Below are 13916 nucleotides of genomic sequence, written 5' to 3' on the forward strand. Positions count from 1 at the left end.
TGTGTGTGTGTGTGTGTGTGTGTGTGTGTGTGTGTGTGTGTGTGTGTGTGTGTGTGTGTGTGTGTGTGTGTGTGTGTGTGTGTGTGTGTGTGTGTGTGTGTGTGTGTGTGTGTGTGTGTGTGTGTGTGTGTGTGTGTGTGAATATGCATGTATTAGTGCACTTGAGTGCATGTGTGTGGTTTGGAGTCCATTAGCCAGCTTCTCTGGAGTGCCATGTGTGCTTGTATGCATCCATGTGTGCATTTGCATCACTACGCCACTGTCTCCATGGATGCCTTAGATTTTGTTGCCCATTTCTGTGCTTGTGTGGGGTGATAATTGTGTACGCAATTAGTGATTCAAAAATAGCAGATCTACAAGCTCACAGAGTGTCACTTTGTCAGGCACTTTGAGCTTGTAGGTCGGCTATTTTACCAAAAATCTTGTATATTTTTTAGTTAAATAAAAAATCAAGCGAACATTTTTGACAACTCTTCGCTTTGGACAGTATAGTCAAAATATTTTGATTTGGGGGTCCGTGGCCAAGTAGATGACATGAAGAAGTTTGAGAACCACTAGGCTCTGACCCTTTGCACGTGTTACTATTGCTAACTTCTGACTCTTCGTTGCGCTTGGATTGAGTGTCAGCTCAGTGTCTAAAAGGTGAAAAGCAGACATGAAGGTGTATTAAACGGAGCAGCCAACTCAAGCGTAGCAATGTAACTTCAGAGGCACAACAAGATGTGACTCTAATGAGGGGGTGACCACATTGAGAGGGAATGAGTTAATGGCAAGATGGCTGCCGTGTGAATATGGTCTAGGTTGCTACTAGGTTTTCTTCCCATATCCGCATGACGTAGGTGGCTGCCTTTTCACAAGACCGGAAGCAGGTTGGAGTCTATTATTTCCAATGGAAGAGTGAACGTGAACACAGCTTCTGAACTATATACTTCAGCCCCATCATGGTCACTAAACCAAATATCGGAACTGATCGTCACAAGCCACACAACCTTCCCAAGATTGTCACACTAAAAATGACTTTTTTCAGAGCGATAAATCAGGAGACAATCAATTCTTCTGTCTCAGCAAACACACTCTCGCGAGATCTAGCACCAGTAAACATCGGACTTTCACGAGATCTGGGTGCTATTGCCCACTTAGGAGACCATTTATATAGCCTCTATAGCGACTCCAATAGGAGGCTCATAAATGAACCATCTTTGCTAGTATTATGTAGAATGCAGGCAGACACACCAACCTGGTCCTTGTTGCTGGACCATCTCAGACAGGTCCTGCAGGTGGATGAAGAGAACCAGGCCGCCAGCGGCGAACAGCAACAGGAACCAGAAGGTGCAGGGCAGCATCCTCCTCCGCCCGCGCAGGGAGTCCACCACCACCCTCCACTCCATCCACAGCATGGTGCAGCACAGTACAGTACAGGACCAACACGGGAAGATCTGAGAGGGGAATGAGGGGGGTAGAGAAGTGTTCATAATAATGTTTTATCCACATATTTTTTTGTACTGACCTTTTAGAGTAGCCTAGAATAAACAACAATAGGCTATTTCTTTAAGTATATTTGATGCTATTATGCTATAAAAGTAAAAGATTCAAAATGTTACTCAAGTGACATTTTGAATCTTTTACTTTTGATAAATTGTGATGACTTCATGAATGAGGGCCAGGGTGAGCAATGGCGCTACCAATGGCGATACAATAGCAGAAGATCAGAGTGAGAATGACACCTTGCAGTCAGACGGACATTAGCTTGACTGATACTATACAGATGACGCTGATAGTGAATGGAGTGAAGTGATACATCTGGAGCCAGGCCTGACAACAACACTAAAAGATGCCATATATATATGTTTTAGAGTTTAATAAATACTGGTAAATAAAGGTCCACCGCGAAATGTTGTCACCGCTCCCAGAATGTCCCGGTGTGTGTAACCTTTATAAAAGCCGCAGATCATGCATAGTTATTAGTTGCACGCACACGCACGGGGGGGGACTGGGGGGCTTAGGGGCGGGTTCTTATGGTATTGATAATTGAAGTTGAGGTGCACAACTTTATTTCCTTAAAGGTAGCTCTCCACCTCACCGTCGTCGGTAAGTGTGCCTGTTGCCGAATATCTGCGGTTCAATGGGCGCTGGGTAGTGGGTACACTGTCACGTTGGGTCGAACTGTCATGTTGGGTCGAAAGTTGTAGAAAAGCACTGAAGGTTTTTCGACCATTGCATAGAAGCAGGCTTGTTGTTGAAAAAGACATCAATCCATAGGCTATTTTTAGCACCATCGAAATCTCTGTCAGTTGTCGCCTCTCAGGTGCATTCAGCAAAAAAATATATACCGGTATACACCTTCCAAGTTCCAACCGACTGATCTCCTGACTTTATTCCACTGCCAGTCTGAATTAGGCCTAGTCTGTTTGGTGGAGAGCTATACCTTTAGTCCAACATGAGGAATGTAAATTTGAGCAAAAAGTTTGAATATGGAGATAAGAGGTTTCTGCCTGACAGCAACTGAATAGGTAGGCTGTCAGCATACTTCTGTGTCCCCATGGGTAGGGTTTTATTGGGACCGTACCTATATGTTCCCCACTTACCCCGGCTAAAAATGTTCTGTGTTCCCCGCTTACAACAATAAACCTAACCCTAAAACCTAATCCCGGCCTAACCCTAAACCCTAATCAAGGAACCCGGCCGGGGAACATAGGGAATCAGGGATGACCCCATTTTATCCCACTAATTTGAATACAAAATGCTAATGAATTATTATAACTCACATACATTGGAATGAATACACAGGAGTTTGAACTCAATAAGACAGTCCTCAGAGGCTTTGTTCCACATTGCAGAATCATTTACAATTACATGTGCTGGAACTCACAAAGGCAATCCACGACAAACGCACATAGAGTGCAATAAGAGTCCTGCAGTATTCTGAAGGTCATAATATTTTAATATGAGAAATAGTATACTAGAATACTTGAACTCATTCTCTCATACATTCTTTGTCCAATCCAGTATGAAAAGAACAGACATTTACCACTTCAACCAAACCGAATAATTTAGTATAGAATTCACAGGTGACAAAACACAGGAGTTTATCCAGGCCCAATTGTTTGGACAAGATGAGCCAACTCTCAGTCTCTCACCACATTCTATTGAATTTCGATGGGACTATACGATTTATTTCACTAGGGGCATTCATTGTTGCTAGTAATGTTAATGTATTATAAGAAAACAAAAAAGCTACCTGACATACTGAAAAGAGACAACCTAAAACCAAAGCAAAATGGAATGCTACCTAGCCCTAAATAGAGAATATATTGTCAGAATACCTGACCTAAAACTAAGGAAAGCCATGACTAGGTACAGGCTCAGTGAACACAGCTTTGCAATAGAGAGAGGCCACCACAGACAGACCCCGCTCCCAAGGGAAGACAGACTATGAACCCACTGCACATAAAATGCAGTTGAAATAGAGCTACACTTTCTGCCCACCTGCCCACTATACCAAGACATCAGAGACAGCTTAATACCCTGTCACTTTTACACCACTTTTAAAAGTGGTATACCACTTTTTCAAAACGGTATAGCACTTTTTAAAAGTGGTATCACTTTTAAAAGTGGTATAACACTTTTTGTAGAGAGGTATACCAAAGACCACTTTTGGAGCTCGCCCCTTATGGCACAGAATGCATAAAAACCCTCTTCATTATCTCACTGCATATGCAATCAGCGGCTTCTTCCCTTAACAACAAACTGCTGAGAACAGGTGCCCTAGAAAGATGAGGCAGATTTTATGAATATCATGCATATCTACTGCTCCTTGAATCCTAGTTGGAAAGGAACAACACTGGCTGATAAACAAAGAGATGCCGGCACCATTGGTGGGCTTGTTTCATTAATTAATAATTACCTATGAGAGCGGAATTTGACAGCGGGTGAAGTGGGAGCCAGTAAAATTGTGTTCAAAGCGCAGCTAATTGTCTTTATTTATTTATTTATTTATATGCCCATCTCCCCTATCTGAATTAATGTGCTCTTCCGAGCGCTGGGATGGAGACTAGCCGTGAGAGGGAGATAGAATCACCGCCCTGTTATCAGCTAAAGCTTGGTTTCTTATACGGTCAGAGGGATAGAAGTATGTTGTTTTTTACGTTAAATTCAAAATGTAACAGTCAATACATTTTTACTTCATTGATGGAGTCTTCCAGGTCTAGTCTTGGTCCCTGTCAATTTATTAGCCTTCTTTGTTGAAAATAGTGTACAAGCTCAGTTGTGATTTTGTATCGTAGATCACCTATTTGTGCCAAAGGTTTGCCTATTTTGATGTGATTTTATATCAACAATGTATGTACTGTATCCTTGTGCAAGACAATGAACCCCTAACTGCTACCAACGATGGTGGTATCTTCAGTGGTTTCCTTCAACATCTGTGTGCGAATGGGTGAAACGCACGTTGTATTTGGATGAAGGCGCCATAGAAATGCAGACCATTTACCGTTTTACCATTACTAGCCCTGACTAGTCCTGCAGATCACTTTAGCAGTTCAAGATGAGCCGAATGATCTTCAGAAATGCTCACACGGCATAAAATAAATGCTCAGAGATGTTCAATAATTTATTATGGGATTCAACGTTGATTTTTCATGTAGGACATACAAAACCATGCATTATTATTTTGTCCTATTAAATCTTCTGAGGATTTTAGATATGCAATCATTTTGCAAAAGCAGTCCTTTGTGAATTACTGTTAACTCATAAAAAACGGGAAAGCATCTGTGTAATTTTTGCGTTGGCACTACATGTCAATTCATGCCGTGTGTAAGCTTGTACTTTACATCTGCTATTTTTGAACATTTTGGAAAAATCTTGAAAGTGTGAGAACTACTGATTTAGAAGTGGGTGCATACGTTGGTCCGATCAGGAATTAGTCCGACAAATGCTTGGCTGCATGGTAAGACTCACCTGTGGCTCCCGGTATGCATTGCTGGTTAAAACTCACCCGTGGCTCACTCACCTTGTTGTTTTCACTTATGTGTTGGTTGTTAGCTACTGTTTCATATTATTAATGTTGTATTTATTTTATATATCGGCCACTGAAAAACCATGTATAGTCGGTCGATCAGTAAGCCTGATTGTGTCGTCAGAACAGTGACATTACCAGCTCAGGCAGATGGAACAACAGCTCTTGAACACATGCTCAGACATGCTTCAATTAATACAATAGGTCCAGGGCCGCATCATATCACATCAGCCCCCAATACAGTACCTGCCAAGTGCTTTCCTCTCCCGTGCACGACAGCACATGTCTGCCATATCTATTTCTAGTGTATTCTATTTATACACTTAGGCCTGTCACAGCGGTTCCATGATCAGCCAACAATACACGGTAATACATCCTTCCTTACGTTTAAAGAGAGAAATGTATGTTTATTATTCAGCTCCACATTGATCGTCGTCAGCCATAGCAACCAGTTTTAAATGTGGCTGAATAAATCACTAATGCCATCAAGTACTTAGTCAATATTTAAGATTTTCTTGTCCTGCGACGTTATGGCGGCAAACAGATAAACTGTCAGTTCACATGTAACAGCCGTTGGCTGTTTTTTTATTATGTTTTGATTAGTGGTGATGAATATATATGGGACTAATGCTATTATACTTTTTATATATTATACCATGTATTTATTAGTAGGCTTGTTTAGCAGGTACTAGGTTATGGAGGAGCGCCTATTATGTTGCCTGGTACTGGTTGTTGCTTCTGTCCCCTGCAGGTGCTGAGCATTGTGTCCCTAATGTGTTGCCGTCCTGAGGAGGGCCTGGCTTGGAGCCTGATCAGCCCTCGGATTGGTCCTGTGGCAGCTCAGGCCTTGCTACCTGGACTATAAAGCTCACTCTCTGCTTGGACTTCGGGGTGGGAACACTGCTGCGTGTGGTGTGGGGACACTGCTGCGTGTGGCCTTCCCTCCAGCCGACTACAAATGTGTGTCAGGTTTAGTTCCATTTGTCTGTGTGTTAGGTTGTGTCGTTTGTTCCTTCAGTCATGTAAGTCATACTACTCATTTTGGGCTCACAGAGCCATTCTGTCTATCATTTCGTCATGCACTAAAGCCACTGTGTGGTAATTTGTTGAACTGAGTATTAAAGCAGATACTCTTTTATGAGCCATGTTGTTCTTTCATACTTGTTACGGGCAGTAAAACGCCTAGACTTTAACAGTTCGTAACATGACGTCATACTAATATTTACAGATGGCATGGATAGAAAATCCATTCATTAAAGGGACAGAAATCAAACGGTTTGAGGTAGCCAAGTGCAGTGACAACAGTGTACAAACTACAAAGGCCATCGACAGAGCCTTAGTTTCTGCCAATGACAGACTTTTTCTCAGCATTTTTTTCCATTGATGACGTTTTCTTCCTTTTTGTCTCCACCAGGCCGAAGGCATGGGGGGAGTATGTTTTGCACTCTGTCCGTCTGGGTGTGTCCCCGTCCGTTCGTCTGCGTACAGCTAATCTCCAGCACCATTGGCCCGGTCGATGCCAAACTGTGCACAAACACTCCCTGGATGCCAACGACGAACCTCTGCCCCAATTTCACGGCCTGTTATAGTGCCACCATGACGCCAATCCTGTATGTTACTCGTACACATTTTATCCATACATTATGCAAATCGGTATACCGTATCTCCCATAGTGTGAATCAACACGGATCTGTTTTTCTGCTTTTGCATATTCCATCCCGATTAGCTAAGATTGCCTTCCAAAGTTTGCAGGCAACGTGCAATTTCCGTGACATTATGCACACACATTCCCATTAGGCTGAGGAAGAAATGACATGACACAAATTCAAATCAGCCTCATGGTGGCGCTATAACAGGCCAAATCATGTTTTCACCTAACTGCACCGATCTGTGTATGCACACTCCCCAGAGGCCAAGGAAAAACCTTTGCCCTGCATTTTCCACACATTGCTTTATATTACTCGTACAGATTTTATCCATACATCATGCAAATCTGTCTATGTCTATAGACATGTGTTCAACACAGATCTGTTAGATTTTTCATATATTACTCCTACACATTTTGTCCAAACAACACAAACGCTATTATCCTGTGCCCCGAGGGCCACTTTTTCTAGTTTCTATTATTTTTCCTTAAACCCGGGAAAGCATCTATGTAATATTTTTAATTTTAGCTCTGGTAAATGGTGCATTTATATAGTGCCTTTATCCAAGGCGCTTTACATAGATTGTGCATCAATTCACCCATTCACACACACATTCATACACCGATGGTGGCAGAAACCATGCAAGGCACTAGCCAGCACATCAGGAGCAATTTGGGGTTCAGTGTCTTGCTCAAGGACACTTCGACACTGACTCTGGGGGAGCCTGGGTTTGAACAGGCAACCTTGCGGTTACCATCCAGCCACTCTACCTCTGAGCCACTGCCGCCCCAGCTCTACAGCACATTGGTTGGCTATAAGGTCATAGCACGGCACTAAGTGGTGTGCTATGCTTGTAGATCTGCTATTTAAAAATACATCGTATGCAAATCTTTGAATATATATTTTAAAAGCAAACAAAATAAAAGTTACATATAGTGCAGCATTAAAGAGGGAGTGCCACAATTTTTGTATTTTTTCCAGTGTCTATGAGGTGACAGTACTTCATTAGACACCCTCAAGTCGTTTTTATGTGCAATGGTGTATTCACTTTGTATTTAGGGTTTCTTCCTGGAGGCTGTACCCTTGACAGTCAAATTAAATAAACAGTAATATCACACTATCAGCCCCTCCTATAACCCCTCCACCTTTATCATACAACTACAGCTGTGGGTGTGGCTTCAGTTCAGGTGGATCACCACCCATCACCACCCACCAGGCAAACCAGGCATACTTAATGAACTGGTGGGCGTGTCCACATAAAAGCATGATTTTAACAAATACTGTACACTTTTTGGAAAAAGTTCTTCCTCCAGGCTTCTGTGCAAGTGCTGATATTTGTAGACCTGTTTGTAGAAACGACCTCAGGATTAAAAATTGCCTCTCTTGCATGAATTATGTCAGGGTTTTTTCATGTTTATATTAGAACAATGATAACTGGGGTACAACCTGGGTCATGTTCTCCTTTGATATCCTGAAGCATGTATTTACTTACCTTTAGTTTTAGAAGACAGCACTTTGGAAAAGAGCCAGCCGTTTGTGTGAGGGCATTTTATGATCAATAAAGACACAGACTCACACGCACGTAGGCACGCACACAGACAGACAGGCATACACACAGGTCTGTCTGTCTGTCTGTCTGTCTGTCTGTCTGTCTGTCTGTCTGTCTGTCTGTCTGTCTGTCTGTCTGTCTGTCTGTCTGTCTGTCTGTCTGTCTGTCTGTCTGTCTGTCTGTCTGTCTGTCTGTCTGTCTGTCGTCTGTCTGTCCTCACAAAACAGCTCTAAATTTACCAGAGAAACCCTTGATGAAACTCTGAACCTGAAAGAAACCTGGACTGGCTAGTTGAAATATAATGAAGTAAATCCTTTTATAGTACATGGCCCTTATATGTCAGACAAATGATCCGCCGGGAAAACAATTTAGATTGCACTATGAATACAGATTGGCTGCTGAATATCTTAAAAGGCTAAATAACCATAATTATATTTAATGAGCTCATTGTAGTACTGCGTGGCCCTGATACCAACCGTGCAGTTTGGCTCACTCCTGCAGGATGCTTCGTGTGTTTGTGTGTGTAAACCATTATTGGACCACCTGCTCTTATCCCAAGACACAGACTGACCAGGTGAACTCAAGGCCAAGGCTATGATCACCTATTGGTTTCCGTTATTAAATCAATTCTCTTCATTGAAGGAGTAATGAAGAGCAAAGTCAATATTAGCATGGCGGTCTTAAATATTTGATGCACTCGGTGTCTGCGAGAGTTGGATAATTGACTATGATGATGAGAGAGCATGGGGTTGGGGTTGGTGGGGGGAGGGGGGATTACCGGCCAGGAAGTCGAGGATTAAGGGGAGCAAACCAGCTTCTGTGGGAAAAGTGCAATGTGAGCTCTGAGACAGGTGAGACACACACACACACACACACACACACACACACACACACACACACACACACACACACACACACACACACTTCCACAGGAGCACTGTGTGTACAGATGCTGTTCTGCATTTCTCAGGTATAATCAGCATAACCTTTACCCCTCTTGTTACTTTAAAATGAGCTCCTTTGGCACACATTATTTCAGGATTGTTCATGTTGATATTTAGATCGAACAATGTTTGTTTGTGCCTATAGACTGCCCACTGTATACTGAAGCATTCTTGTTGCTTACTTACGTTACTTTTACTTACTTACTTACTTATCTATTTATTTGAGAATTTATGAGAGCAGTTTACCTATGGATTGATAAAGAAAGGCACACTGCTCGACCTTGTGTGCCCTTCAACAACATAGCTGCCCCATTGATTCCAGCGGTGTTGCACGTCCTCCCTCCTCTCTACCCTCATCTGTTCTGTACTGAAGTCCAAGACAAACAAAAATGTCATCCCCTGAAAACATAATTTCACCCCCCCCCTTTTTTTTCCTACCCTTGAAAAAATATATACCCACATATTCGTTTTACCTATCGTTCTACCCACTGTTTTTTTTTTTTTTACCTACCCCTGAAAAATATCTACCCAATATGTCCCCTAAGGGGGAAGTAAAGTGGTTAAGTGGGTTTTATAAATATTTTACCAATATAGGGCTTGTGAAATAATAACTACATCGGATCCATAGGATCATTTCCTGTTTTCCTGTTTTGCACAAATAATTTCTGCACGACAGCCATGTCATGAATTCTCCTCAGTTCCAGTAACAGTGTCACTGTCATCCATTTCTTTCAGTCTCATGGTGTACTTGATCACTGCTATTTTTAGTTTTTCTTTTTAGCATAGTGTGAACAAAAACAACAATGAAAGCAATGTTTGCTTTCTCTCTTGTCTAGACTGTGTCTAGGCAACATTGTTCCACATTTATTGTGGAAGCAGGTCAACAAAATGAATGCTCATTTGCTAACTGTTTTCTCACTACAGCAGCAGCACTCATGTATTTAAGAAGAAACTATAGGTTTTACCCCTTTTTTTTCTAAAAAAAACCTACTATAATTCAGTAGTGCGCAAACCCTTTTCATGACAAGGACCCCCAAAACTACATGTACTTTGCAGCGGACCCCCATCTCAAAATATGTTGTTCCGGGGACCCCCATAATCTTTAAAAAACATAGGTATTCAAAGATTTGCAAAAATGTTCACGATTTGTCAAATAGCAGATCTACAAGCTCAGATGGCGCTATGAGCTTGTTAAAGTAAAATGAGCAGTTCAGTTAATTTGTCCATTTGGAAGATGGAAGAGTGTACAAATAAGTGTGTGTGTGTGTGTGTGTGTGTGTGTGTGTGTGTGTGTGTGTGTGTGTGTGTGTGTGTGTGTGTGTGTGTGTGTGTGTGTGTGTGTGTGTGTGTGTGTGTGTGTGTGTGTAATTTCTGCGGGTGTCATAATCTCGATCATGCACAATTTTTTGCATTTTTGCCAATGTTTGCACTGTAAACATCGACACTGCTGGTGTGTAATGAAGCATTCCAGCTCGGTGCATGACTGACCTAAGTCAATACTGGAGGGGTGTACAAACTAAACAATCAAAATGTAGGCTACTTCTCGTGCTCACTAGGAAGGTGTGATATTCCCTGCTGGCAGACACCACAGGGGGGTACATGATTGGATCATGAATGTTACATATGTACCCCTGAGTGGGGCAGTAGCACAATTGTGTCCACACATGCCTGCCTGCCTGTGGATTAGGATTACACTCCCATAATCAAGTTTTGTCATGCAGTGGAGGTGCTGAGTGAGTATGCCATACAGATTTTTGGAGAAAAAAAAAATCTAACAGGAATATGTCTGACACTGGTTGTTGACTTCAGTTCCGTTCCGGAGAACCCTAAACTTCTTTCAGTCCTACTGTCCTGTTGTACCAGGTATTAAACTGCCTGGCTCCCCAATTAAGCATTTTTGATGATTTGGTTGGCTGAGCAAAGTACGTATTGAGGAGAAAAGTGGTTGTCACCGAATCCCAAAGCACGGACTTGTCTCGCGGCACTCCGCTGTGTGCCGAGGCAGTGGCACACAGTTTGGGAATGAGTCGTTCGCGACTGCTCTAGATATCCAGATGTCATCTCTGTCTACTGTACCTACTCACCCACCCACCAGTGGTGGAAAATAACTAGTGCATTTACTCAAGTACTGTACTTTAGTAAAATCTTGTGGTAGCCTACTTATTACCGTACAAATTAGAAAAACGTGTCGCTAGGTGAGATTAGCTTCTGCATGAGTACTTTTACTTTTACTTTAAGTATACATTTTGACACCAATGCTTTTGTACTTTTACTCAAGTACATTTTTAATACCGAACTTGTACTTAATAGTAACATACTATTTCTCCAACAGGGCATTGATACTTTTACTTAAGTAAAGAAAGGTGAGTACTTCTCCCATCACTGCCAAACACCAGACCCACTGTCGAGCACAAAAACACAGCAATAACGCTGCAACTGCACTGACTGACCCCACTCATGTTCTCTCTCCGTGTTCTAAATCGCCGACGGCTGTCTCCACCACCATCAGGGGAATTGCCAGGAATTCTAGGGGCTCATGACCGATAAGGCGGCGGGCGCCTTGCAGTATAAAACATATACTGATGATGACTTTAATACTGGGGCCACCCATGCAGCCTCAGGCCCCATGAATCATTATCACTTTTCACTGCCTTCTTTCATGACGACCCTGTGTGCTCAATGCGGGCAGAGTGGTGAGCTCACACATCATTCAGCTGGATTCTATTAAAGTCCTTGTATTCACCGCAGCACAGCACAGCCGGCTGTGTATTGTATCTGATTTTGTCTCTCCAGGTGAACTAAATTCAGATGCCACAGAAAGCTTGAATGCTATAGTTTTATAACATGATATAAGTTGTGCAAAATATTAGGAACACTAGGTCTTTGAATAAAGTATTTATTTTAACTGGAAACTCCCAATAATGCCTGGTAAAATCTTGGTAAATTGCTAAATAAGATAGTATATTTTTAATTAAGATTCAATACACCTACAGTATATGGGGTTGATTATTATTTATTAATTATGGAAGCTCAGTATTATCCATACCTGCTGTCTGTCACTATCATCCATCGTTTATTTGTAGTTGAAATTCTTTGCTCCAGCACTGTGGAGGAACCATTAGGAAGCACAGCAAGTAATCCATTTCAAAGAACATGCAAACAACTATTACAAAAGGCTTTCTGTTAACTGTCTTTGAAATGTTTGTGTGACACTAGAAATTGTCAGCACGTAGCTGCCATTTACATTTTAAGCATCTGGTACATTTCTTGTTTTTCGTTTTTGTTATATTGAAGGAAACGGGTACAGACAGCAGGAATCTACACTTTGTGACTTGATCTTTTTCTTTGAGGATATTCTGTTCTTACAGCCTAGTCTCTGCTGGCCAACTATTAATTCTTTAGCACGGAGGTATCAAGCGCTGCGCCATTGTTCAATTTTTTGTGCTCTCTGCTCTCAGTCTCAAATGATATAATTGCAGAACTAAAAATTATTTTTTTAATCTGCTTTTAACCGCTGCATTTAAATCAGTATGATTGTGATTAACCATACAGAATGATTGATATATGTTTCATTAGCACCTCCATTCACAGGTACGGCTATTTGAGTTCAGTCAGATAACTCACGAATAGATTGAACCAATATTTATTATAGAATGAGAATATAATATTTCATCTTGGTGTTCAGCCCTGCTACATTTTATCTTCCTGCTCAGCACAATTATCAGTCATCATTAAACATTAAGAGCAGGGATAGTAGATACAATAACAACCCCCCCATGGGGAACAGAACTAGTAACAAGTAAGACACGCAAACGCGGGAAGCGAACGCAGCTCGTAAATTGCAATAACAACAATTAGAATAAATTACGTACTCTTATTATAATTATTTTTTTAAGATTTTTTTTTAAATTATTTTTTAATATATTTTTTTAAAGTTTCTACTGTGTGTGTGTTTTTTGTGTGTGATACAGCTGCGCCCTCTGGTGGCGGGCGGGTGGTGTCACAGCGTGACAGACAGACAGACAGTTCTGCCTGGGTTACATAGTAATGGCTCATTGCATTCGCAATCATTGCATTCGCAATCACTGCATTCGCATTAACCACCCACCGGCGGTGCTGGGGCAGCGGTGGGAGCAAACGCCGCATAACAACAACAATATGCCAAGATGTGATCTAGACCCGTTAGGCTCTCTGCGCGCACACACAATACACAGGGCAAAATGTAGAGCAGACAGGACGCAAACATTTTGCTCCTGTCTGATTTAACGGCAAAATCTTGATTTTCATAAAATAAATTCTCTGTCTCTCTGCATCTCTCTCTCCGTATGTGCACACGCACGCACGTGTGCACGTGCACGCGCGCACACACATACACACGCGCGTGCTGCACACACAGACATTGTCCAAATGTTTGCGCTGCAATGTAGATTCCGACACGGTTTTATCAACATTATTCAAGTGAGATGTGTTGGTTTTATAGACTACTTAACACCAGTAAGACGCCTGAGGGCGAGAAGCGACCTCGTGAGACTAGTACGTGTGAAGTATCGGATGCAGAAGGGCGGGCCTTAACCTGTCCGGAACGCGGAACAACAAATTAGTGTGTGACTCGTGGTAGACTGCAAGAGAAGTAAACAAACTAAACATGGAGGTGGAGGAGACACCAGCACCAAAAAAAAGCAGCTATAGCACTTTGTTTGCTTTAATAAACAACAGAAGTTGTTCAAATATTGCGTTTCATTATGATTTTGAGCCCAGGTGTG

General features: G+C 42.0%; 1 protein-coding gene across 1 annotated transcript in view; it reads right to left on the reverse strand.

Annotated features, from left to right (window-relative positions):
- The window catches only part of chst8 (carbohydrate (N-acetylgalactosamine 4-0) sulfotransferase 8), a gene marked incomplete at both ends in the record, with an annotated part of 223852 nt that extends 222455 nt beyond the window's left edge, over positions 1-1397 (reverse strand). Inside the window, one exon of the mRNA XM_079496470.1 lies at positions 1238-1397. Coding sequence (XP_079352596.1) covers positions 1238-1397 — 160 coding nt within the window. The remainder of the gene's footprint in view (positions 1-1237) is intronic.
- Between the last annotated feature and the right edge of the window lie 12519 nt (positions 1398-13916).

Source organism: Electrona antarctica (genome assembly GCF_951216825.1).
Source record: "Electrona antarctica genome assembly, chromosome: 3".
In the NCBI taxonomy this organism is placed as follows: domain Eukaryota; kingdom Metazoa; phylum Chordata; class Actinopteri; order Myctophiformes; family Myctophidae; genus Electrona; species Electrona antarctica.